General features: G+C 36.2%; 1 protein-coding gene, 1 non-coding gene and 1 pseudogene across 2 annotated transcripts in view; 1 reads left to right on the top strand and 2 right to left on the bottom strand.

Moving 5' to 3' along the window:
* Nucleotides 1–8,607, top strand: part of LOC107868204 — a 16,165-nt gene extending 7,558 nt beyond the window's left edge. The window contains exons 3-9 of the transcript XR_001673695.2: nt 2,322–2,530; nt 2,661–2,784; nt 2,884–2,981; nt 3,079–3,203; nt 3,549–5,966; nt 6,587–6,671; nt 8,028–8,607. This is a non-coding gene — a transcript (putative disease resistance RPP13-like protein 1). The remainder of the gene's footprint in view (nt 1–2,321; nt 2,531–2,660; nt 2,785–2,883; nt 2,982–3,078; nt 3,204–3,548; nt 5,967–6,586; nt 6,672–8,027) is intronic.
* LOC124897912 lies at nt 4,643–5,548 on the bottom strand (annotated as a pseudogene).
* On the bottom strand, nt 5,611–5,897 carry LOC107868203 (putative disease resistance RPP13-like protein 1; the record flags this gene model as incomplete). The annotated part of the gene is given in 1 exon segment (XM_016714827.2): nt 5,611–5,897. A coding segment is annotated over 1 exon segment (287 nt), but the record flags the coding sequence as incomplete, so codon positions are not given.
* Nucleotides 8,608–10,548: the final 1,941 nt, after the last annotated feature.

Below are 10,548 nucleotides of genomic sequence, written 5' to 3'. Positions count from 1 at the left end.
CATGTGACCAAGAGGTCACGGGTTTAAGCCTTGGAAACATCCCCTTGCAAAAATGTAAGGTGAGGCTGTGTGCAATAGATCCTTGTGGCCGGGCCCTTCCCCGGACCCTGCGCATAGCGCGAGCTTAGTGCACTGGGCTTCCCTTTTTAAACACCGTTCAAAATCAAGGGAATAATGCTACTTGGTGCCAAGTGTTGTACAAAAGGAGTGCTTTTCAACTTCCCTGAATGAGACTACGAGAGAGTACACAAATCGTGTGAACTGTTTCACTCTTGAGCTTCACCATCTGTTTCCACTTTCCATATTGTTGACAAATATAGATTACAGAAAAATATTGCAGTTTGGGAAAAATGGTGTGTTTTTTACTCTTTCAAGTTAGTTACTACCACTTTCCGCTTACACGGAGATCACTATATACAAGGATAAAGAACTTATGATGAAATAATCATCAAATAATCAAGCAATAGCTAAAAAAGGGCAGCCTGGTGCACTAAGCTCCAGCTATGCTCTGGGTCCAGGGAAGGGCCAGACTGCAATGGTTTACTCTGCGCAGCCTTACTCTGTATTTTTGCAAGAGGCTGTGTAAATGGCTCGAACCTGTGACTTACAGCTACATTACCAGTTACACCAAGACTCCCCTTCAATCAAATTAATAGCTATAAAGGAAAAACAGAGCCATTACAAGTTGGCAAAAGAAGGTCAAGCTTGTTACATAGTTTCCCGTAGATGTTGATGATGTAAAAGCTGGAGTCGACCTAGTGGTACCATTTCCATTTTCTCCGGTCTCTTCTGCCAGTACACTGGCAGGAATAGACACTTCAGTAGGCTTTTGCTTTTAACGGGAAGAATAGTTTTACTTTTCGATTCTTTAGAGTCATAACCTGTGCAAGACATGAACTGGTTTTGCATACACTGAAAGTTTTTATGTTAAAGAAGGAATATAAACTCACAATCAGATGGCGTCCACCCCAAAACCATCTTTTCTCGATCAAAAACCACCCGATAGCCAGTCATAAAATTTTCTGCATAGGGCTACTCATATCAGGTGTCATCTTTTATTTTGTCCTTCATCTCTAAATCAAAATATGTGAAGACTAAAGATATAAGATGAAAACAAGGTCTTAGGTTGAAATCATCTGTTGGGAGTTTTGGGTTTAAATACTGATATTTTAGCAACATGAAAACTAGGTCTTAGGTGTTTCTTCCAATCTGTCCAAGTCTTGGTGGTAGAGTTACTTGATACCTATGCTAGTGGGAAGTAGAAGATACCCGGTTGAAGGTGTGCGCAAGCTGGCCTGGACACCATCATCATTAGAAAAAAGATGAAAACTAAAACTTCTGAATATTTCTTGACACTTGCTATTTGTAGGAGTTTAGTTCCTTTGTTGCAGAAATAAGTAGAATGTTATTACTAGATACTCACGTCCGATGATATTGACATCCCCACTTTTGACAACAGCTAAACAATATGATGTGGAACCATCCTGAGGATTAATCAGGGTTATTAGAAAATAAAAAGAATGATCTATTTCTAATATATAAAGAGTGTACCCTGAAAGGACAATGATATAATTGGATCAAAAAGATAAAACTGGTTGCCACCTTTCATTATCAAATTCACATCAAGAATTTCAAAGGAAGTTTGATTTTCCCTGTATAGATAGATGGTGTTAAATTCTTTAGAGTTTATAGGGAGTGAAGAGAAGGAATGCAGACAGATTATAAAAGCTGGTTTACCTTAGGCCAAAACAGTACTCAAACGGAACCTGGACCATAGGTTGAATATGTAGCTCTTGTGCCTGGGAATTAAACTGCAAAATGTACTATATATATTTTGTTGTCGAATATTAAACAACAAAATCTCCGACTAGTGATCATACATTTAACTCTTGATCAAAGACAGATGTAGGATTTAAGCTTGATGAGTTCAACGTTTAAGTTTTCTTGCTGTGAAATTATTGTATTTTTGAAATTTAATATTTATTGAAATTTTAGGATATGATATATTTGTATTCCTTGTTGAAATAATTTCTCAGTTGAATAGTGAAATAGGTGGCGTTCGTCTTTGCTACCAACTCACATTCTCTGTAATGACTTCGTAAGCTGGATCATTTAAGTATGTGAATGAGGTGCCAGAATCAAATATGGCTGTGAAATCAACATCAGTATTCTTGTTTCCCACAGTTATTCCCGTCATGCTAATGTTATAAGTTTGGCTGCATTTTGAGGGATAAAAAAAGGAAATATACATATTTAGTTTGTAGTCCCACATCATAATCAATCTTTTAACTGAATTAAAATGCTAAATACTTTGAATCAAGGTGAATGCTTACTGTGGTTGTTCAAGATTGAATGGTGTTTCTCCTTGGTCCAGACTGCCTTTGTCTCCAAAATCTACTCTTCCAAGACCTTCAACACCAAAACACATCGAAAAAGAATTTGCAGCAAGCCAGAAATTGCTCACATCTCCACCATATGTATTGATGGCGAATTCCTTTGATTATTTAAACCGAATGGTGCTCTCACAAATGTACGTTATATTTTTCCCTCAGAAACTTTTTATTTTTCTTTACTTCCCTTTGTTCTTTTGTTAATTCTCTCTTTTTTATATCATGTTGAGTCTCTCTTTTGTTATCTCTTTTTTATATCTTGTTGAGCAGTGTGGAGCTTCTTTTGCTCAAACCACATCTAGAATTCGATAAGCGGGTATGCTAGCCAAAAATTGCTCATAAATATTGATTGGGAGTATTTGTAATGATTAAAACGAGTGGTGCTCTGGTAGATGTAAGTTATTCTATTTTCCTAGTGTCTTTTGATTTTTTGGTTACTTGTCCTTGCTTACTTGTTAGTAATTCTGTTTCTTTGTTTAATTATTTTTACCAGTGTGTAGCATCTGTTGCCTCTGTGAAGCCGAGGATGCATCTTCAGATCAAGAAGAAATCTTTATATTTGCACTGAAACATCCAAAAAGAAATATTTAGGTAGGAATTGAGATAAATTGCTCCACAAAATTGATTGCTCAATATATAGACTCTCTTTTCTTGTCTATTAACTTATGTTCTCCCTCAAATCTTGCAGACGAAAATGCGATTCGCCATTATGAAAGCTGTTCCGCTTTGTTCTGCATTTTTTCGTTTCTTCTACAGAGATAAAGGGTCCAAAAAATGCAACCTCACTTTCTCAGTTTCTTGTACACCTCACAAGTACCCTTCCTCTCTTGCCTCAGTTATTCAATTTAGAAAGTGATGAATAGTCAAGAAACCACTCTATTCTGAAGTCTTTGTCTTGTTGTTGGATGAAAAGTAAAACTTTATGGTAATAGTAGATTGTAGTTTATAGTAGCAAACATAGTTGTACCAATTACAAGTAAGAACACTAGCAAAAGAGAGAGGGAGAGAACTCACTGATCATTCTTGTCTGCAAATTACTCTTAGCATTCAACAGACAACAGGTAAGCTAAAGTTGTTAATAATTGATTTGAAGATAGAAACATTTATCGTCTCATAATTCTTAAAATCATTTTTGTGGTTCCTTGTTTTGCTTTGTAGATTTCAGAAATGGAGATTGGCTTAGCAGTTGGTGGTGCATTTCTCTCTTCATTCCTGCAAGTTCTCTTTGATAGGCTTGCTCCTCAGGGTGAGCTTCTCAAGATGTTTCAGAAGAACAAGCATGATGTTTGACTCTTAAAGAAGCTGAAAATGACTTTGGTTGGCCTTCAGGCTGTGCTAAGTGACGCGGAGAATAAGCAGGCATCAAATTCACACGTGAGCTAGTGGCTTAATGAACTTCGAGATGCTGGGGACTCTGCTAGTCAATTATGAGGCTTTGCCACTTAAGGTGGAAGGTCAGCTTCGAAATCTTGCAGAAACAAGCAACCAACAAGTAAGTAACCTCAAACTGAGCTTGAGTGATGATTTTTTTCTTAACATAAAGGAGAAGTTGGAAGACACTATTGAAACATCGGAGGATTTGCAAAACCAAATTGGTCTTCTTGGCTTAAAGGAGCATTTTGCTTCGACTAAACGAGAAAATAGAACATCTTTAACTTCTGTGGTTGAATTTGATGTCTTTGGTAGGCGGAATGAAAAAAAGTAATTGATTGACTGCTTAACGTCTAAGGATGCAAGTGAAAAAAATCTGACTGTTGTCCCTGTTGTTGGAATGGGGGCGTGGGCAAGACAACACTAGCTAAAGTCGTTTACAATGATGAGAAGGTGCAAAACAATTTTGATTTGAAAGCTTAGATCTGTGTGTTTGAGCCATATGATGCTTTCAGAATATCAAAAGGGTTACTTCAAGAAATTGGCTCATTTGACTTAAAAGGTTGATGACAATCTTAATCAGCTGCGAGTCAAATTGAAGGAAAGCTTAAAGGGAAAGAAGTTTCTCATCGTTTTGGATGATGTGTGGAATGATGACTATAATGAGTGGGATGACTTGAGAAATCTTTCTGTACAAGGAGATATAAGGAGATATGGGAAGTAAGATCATTGTGACGACACGTAAAGAGAGTGTTCCCCGGATGATGGGTAATGGGGCAATCAACATGGGGACTGTGTCTAGTGAAGCCTCTTGGGCTTTATTCAAACGACATTCTCTAGAAAACAGGGGTCCTTAGAATTGGGGAAAGGACAAATAGCACCTAAAACAAAAATAATATCATAAAAATAGCACTTACAATTAAATACCCACAATGATCTCTTTCAGAAGACTCTGGGACCCTTTCGAACAATGATCTTGATCTCAACTTGTTAGAGTATTGGTTGCCTAAATCTTGATTTCCTTTATCTCCCCGTGGTACTACAAGACCATTAGCAGTCCAATGATGAATAACTTGTTCTTTCCTAAATGGATAATCCTTAGGAAATATTACACAACAGGAAAAACATGGCTTTAAATGTGGGGCAAGTTCATTGTAGCTCAACATCAATGCTGGTAATATGTCATTGTTTGATAGGTCCCATATTTCACTTCTCAAAATACGTCTCCACCCTTCAACCTCTGATTTGGAGCCTAACAAGCCAGCGAGCGTCTTCAGAGCTAAGGGCAGTCCTTTGCACTTCGCTGCTATTTTTTTCTGACCTCTTCAAGTTCCAGATCTTCCATAGGGTCCATGTTTTTAAATTCATGTCTCTTAAATAAAGACCAAGAGTCATCAATAGACAAGGTGTTCATGCTAATTTGCTCAGTTCGCATCATCAAGGCAACACTCTCTTTATGTCGTCACAGTGATCTTACTTCCAATATCTCCTTGAACGAAAATATTCCTCAAGTCATTCCACTCTTTGTAGTTGTCATTCCACACATCATCCAGAACAATGAGAAATCTTTTTCCATTTAGTTTTTCCTTCAATTTGACTTGTAACCGATTAAGATTATTGTCATCCTATAAGTCAAATGAGCCAATATCTTGAAGTAACCCTTTTGTTATTCTAAAAGCATCATATAGCTCAGACACACAAAACCAAGATGTCAAATTAAAATGGCTTTGCACCTTCTCATCATTGTAAGCAGCTTCAGAAAGTGTTGTCTTGCCCACGCCCCCCATTCCTACAATAGGGACAACAATCAGATTTTTTTCACTTGCCTCCTTAGACGTTAAACGGTCAATCAATTCCTTTTTTCATTCTGCCTACCAAAGACATCAAATTCAACCACAGAAGTTGAAGGTGTTCTAGTTTCTCGTTTAGTCGAAGCAAAATGCTCCTTTAAGCCAAGGAGGCCAATTTGCTGTTGCAAATCCTCCAATGTTTCAATGGTGTCTTCCAACTTCTCCTTTATGTTAAGAAAATAATCATCACTCAAGCTCAAGTTGAGGTCACTTACTTGCTGGTTGCTTGTTTCTGCAAGATTTCGAAGCTGACCTTCCACCTTAAGTCGCAAAGCCTCATAATTGACTTGCAGAGTCCACAGCATCTCGAAGTTCATTAAGCCTGCTAAGAGTAATTTGCAAACAAGAATGATCAGTGAGTTCTCTCCCCCTCTCTTTTGCTAGTGTTCTTACTTGTAATTGCTACAACTATGTTTGCTACTATTACCATAAAGTTTGAACCCATCAGTGAAGGTGCCCACGTATTAGCACCTATACTAGAACGCGGCCAAGTAAGTGAGGGGAAGTGCACAAGCTAGGTTTCACTGAGCTTCAGCTCTTTAAGCGAACCTTTAACAGCACTTGTCTGGTGCTTTACTCTATCAAAATGTATTCATTTTACTGATTATTTTGGTAAATGAATTAGTTAAATAAGAAAAAGTTGGGCCTTCAAATTTAGACCTTAAGGATGAAGGAGATGTCCTGTTAGTTATTCTTTTGGTAGAGACTACCTGAGCAGTGGGATTCATTTCTTCTGACTAAGCTTGAAACAGAATGTGTTTGCTTAGCACATATATGTATCTCCAAAGAAATGAACATTTTGATGCTTCCTTTGATGTTGTTTAGGTGTATCCTCAAATTATCCTATTCCTACCCTCTTCCTGGGATTGTCTAAGAATGTCAGTTATTGGTCAATCTTCAGCTCATTAGTGTATGTAAGGTGCTGTGTAGTCATATAAATAGGGTACAATTTGAAGTCTTACGTGCTATCTGTAGGTTGGAAAACCTGACGAAGCTGTGTTATATGGCAGGACTGAATTTGAAAAATTCTACAAGTTGGGACTACGCTGACTTGGTTAAGGTACGACAGGAAATTCTGTTGAACGTTTTCTGGCTGCATTTACTGATTAGCACTATATTAATAGGAGAATCCTCACTAACATGTGTTGGAGATTTTGCAAAAATGGGTATAATGTTTTTCCATTTACAAAAATCTGTTCATTGTAGTACTGTGTTAATGAATTCAATTATTTTATCCTCATACAATTTGTATCTTACATCATGGAGATTTCAGAAGTACACATCTGAATTTCAAAATATGTAGAGCAGCAACACTTTCGTCAAAAGCATCTTTTGTTTTTTTCCTTCCATATGACTTGGCATACACAAGCGACGACTGTTATCATCAGTTTCCTTAGTCCCTTCCTATATCTGTATTCTAACCTTCAGCAGAAGAGTTATCAGAGTCATCACCATTACCCAGCTTACCTCAAATATATTCAGAAAAATATCTCAAAATTTCCTTTGAATAGGATCTGTATGATTAATTCTAGAAAATATCGTAGACATAATATATAGCTTTCTTTTTATTTTATATAACTGTGGTGTTTGGGCCAGCTTTTGCTCACCTCGACTAAATCCACGGGATACCTGTCACCTCCCACCAACAACAGAGATCAAGTAACTCTAGGTAACTCTGTCCACCAAGGCTAGGAAGAATCAGCTAGTGTTTTTTTGTCTCTGCTGGGGTTTGAATCTGGAACGTCAGGTTCTAAGTCCACTTCATTGACCACTTGGCCACCCTTGGGTGCTATATAGCTTAATTTCAGATATTATATTTTGTCGGTTGAAAACCAATCTCTCAACCAAGTTTACCTGTCAACAACAGTTCAAGATTAAGCTTTAGGTGCCTTAATTGCTCCAACTATGTAACAGAGGACACCAAAGAATCATCTGCATAAAATGAACTTCATAAGAATCATCTGCATAAAATGAACTTCATATCTCCATACTTGATACTACCACTATTATTTGAACTCTTTGAAACCCCCTTATCCATCCTCGTTGATTGGCAAGCTTTATCATCCTGTTGAGTGCTTCCATTCCACAACAATAAGGAATTAAAAGGTGACAAAGGATCTCCTTCTCCAACTCTCCTTTGAGAGGGAAAGATGCTATCATGTTTCCTACATTTGTTGCAGATTGTGTAACTGATCCTATGTTTTCTCCTAATATTCCAAGAAAGTTTTCTTTGCGTTGCTTTGTACTGTCCGGCAACGTCTTCGTTTCATGATCCAGAAGCTCAATACTCTTACCATAAAATGCTTTAATTTTGCAATGCAGGGAACGTTTAAGCTATAATATTATGTCGTTGCATCTAATGTTATTTTGAGCAAATATTTGTTCATATTGTTCCTCTGTGTCTGTATCATCGTAGGATTGTGCTGCTCTGCTGGCATATGAGCTACCCCAAAAATCTTCTGTTGGGTATCTTCTAGGAGATTCACAGCGAGAAATCATAGCTGATGCTGTCAATGCTATGGTATTGTCAACGAATCCCAGCGTGAAAGATTCAAGAGAGTGCTTACATTCACGTCTTGACAGGCTACTGAGGCAGCTTAGTGCTTGCTTCTTGGAGAAGAGGTTGTTGAATGGGGATCAGGGTGAAGGTTTCCATCCTCAGAGAATACTTAACAGTGGTAGGAAAGACTGAGGTATAGTCTTGGTTTGCATTCTCGTCACTCCCAACCCATGTATATGCTCAACCCACCGTGGGGAAATGCCCCTCGATGACCAGCACACTTGCTGTGTAGAGTTGTTATGTACTTTCTTGATTTGTAGTAAACATTCATTTTCTTGGAAATATTGGGTTGTCTTCTTTTCATACCCCAACAGTAAACCTTCTATAGTTGGTGCACATTGAATGGTGAAATTCTATACTTGGGGTATAGCTTTGTACAGTCATTTTTCATGTTCTGTAGATTGTTGTTTTGTGTAAGCTGCTGCTTTATTTTTCATCTCTTTGTTTCACTACTAAACTACTGCCTTGCATTACTAACACCTGCATAAATGAACCCTATGGGGTCGTTTAGCGTGATGTATAAGGTATAATAGTTTCGGGATAAAATGCAATATTATTTTATCCTACGTTTGGTTAGAGGTATTTGTTAATCCTGAGATTATTTATCCCCTCATTTATACCATAGTGATGAGATAAGTTATCTCATATATATATATATATATATATATATGATGAAATAACTAATTTTGGGGTCAATTATCCTAAAATGACACTTTTCCAACCAAGCGACCCCTAATTGTTGTGTTCGGAGGAATATATAAGCACTTGAACCGGAAAAAAGTGACGCATAATATGCTTTGAACAAACGGAAAAAGCAAGGCCTAATACATGAAGAGACTCAAATTTTACTTCTTGAGTCACTCTCCCCTTCTCTTGAATCACCTCATTTCGAACTCTATCTCTCTTAATAAGTCCACACATTCATTTGAACATCCTTATCTCCGTCACCTTCAACTTTTAGATGTGAAAATTTTTAATTGGCCAACACTTCGCTCCATACAACATAGCCGATCAAATTGCCACCCTGTAGAACTTACTTTTAAGCTTAGGAGACTCCTTCTTATCGACACAAGATTCCCGAAACGAGGTTGAACACTCCATCTTACGAAAATATCATTTAGACATTTCTAAAATTATGAGTTACATCAGCGTCAGGGGTATACAAGACATAGTGAGGATATTTTTGAGTGTTAATTGCTATTTGAGACGAAGTTGAGGTGTTTAGATGTGCACTATTAAAATTGGAGTTTTACTTGCTAGTTGAGTCAAATTTGAATATCTATTTATGTTATGTCCAAAGAGAAAAACAGAGCAATTGTGTTAAACAACCCTGTAATTTCACCATGTTTTATGTACACTTTATATATTTTAGAATCAATCACGTAGCACTCCTATGTTATGAAATTTTTACACATTCGTATTTCTTCATCTATACTGTATTAAAAGTGTGACTGTTTTTATAAATACTGATTATATATTTTTTGTCTTTCACTAAAAGACTTTAATCAAATTCAATTTACATTATTAATTTATTACTCAACGTTTCTTGAGGTAGGTTATGCAATATGTAAAAAAAAATAAAAGTTTTCTTCTCATCTATGATTTGTTTAGGTGTGCAATTCTATAGATTAATATTATTTATAACCAAATTTTCAAAAAAAATATTATTTATAACCATACATTGATTATCGTGTAATTCTCTTATATATCTTTCAAACTTCAAAGTACATAAATTATAAATTATTCATTGTCAATATTATCATAGAATTGGAATATTTTCAGAATATACTTTTATATTCCTCTTAGCGTATGTAAAATTAAAGAGGAACATATCTTTTAACTTTTATCTTAAAATTTTAATTATGAGAAAAGTTTCAAACATCAAATTCAAATTTTAGAGAATTTATGAAAGAAATTTGCAATAATTTTCGGCTACTTTTATTTTACAATTTATTTGACTTCAATATTTAATAAACAACTATTATGCGATTTGAATACCAAATAACACATCCTTATTAGCCTATTGAGCACTCTTACGTACTGTTTGGATGGTGATTTCTCGTGGTATGACATGTGGCATGATTATCAAGAGATTAATTTTTGTTTTGATTCTTTTTTAAAATGTATGGTATGGTATGGTATGACTTAGTTTCATGGTTTGGTAACCATAAAACCCTCACTTTATATAATCCCCGATTTGGTGAAATCCCATGATTTGCTTATCTTTTTTTTTAATTATGCCCTTACTTAATATTAGATGATCCTATTTGTCCCTTTACCCTGCATTATTTAACTCCATCTCCTACCTTGATCCCACCCCATCAGCCCTCCTCCCATCCCCCAATTTTTTTTAAAGAAATTTTTTTATAGAAAATTT

The sequence above is a fragment of the Capsicum annuum genome, chromosome 4, assembly GCF_002878395.1.
Source record: "Capsicum annuum cultivar UCD-10X-F1 chromosome 4, UCD10Xv1.1, whole genome shotgun sequence".
Taxonomy (NCBI): domain Eukaryota; kingdom Viridiplantae; phylum Streptophyta; class Magnoliopsida; order Solanales; family Solanaceae; genus Capsicum; species Capsicum annuum.
This window is presented reverse-complemented; position numbering and strand designations above follow the sequence as displayed.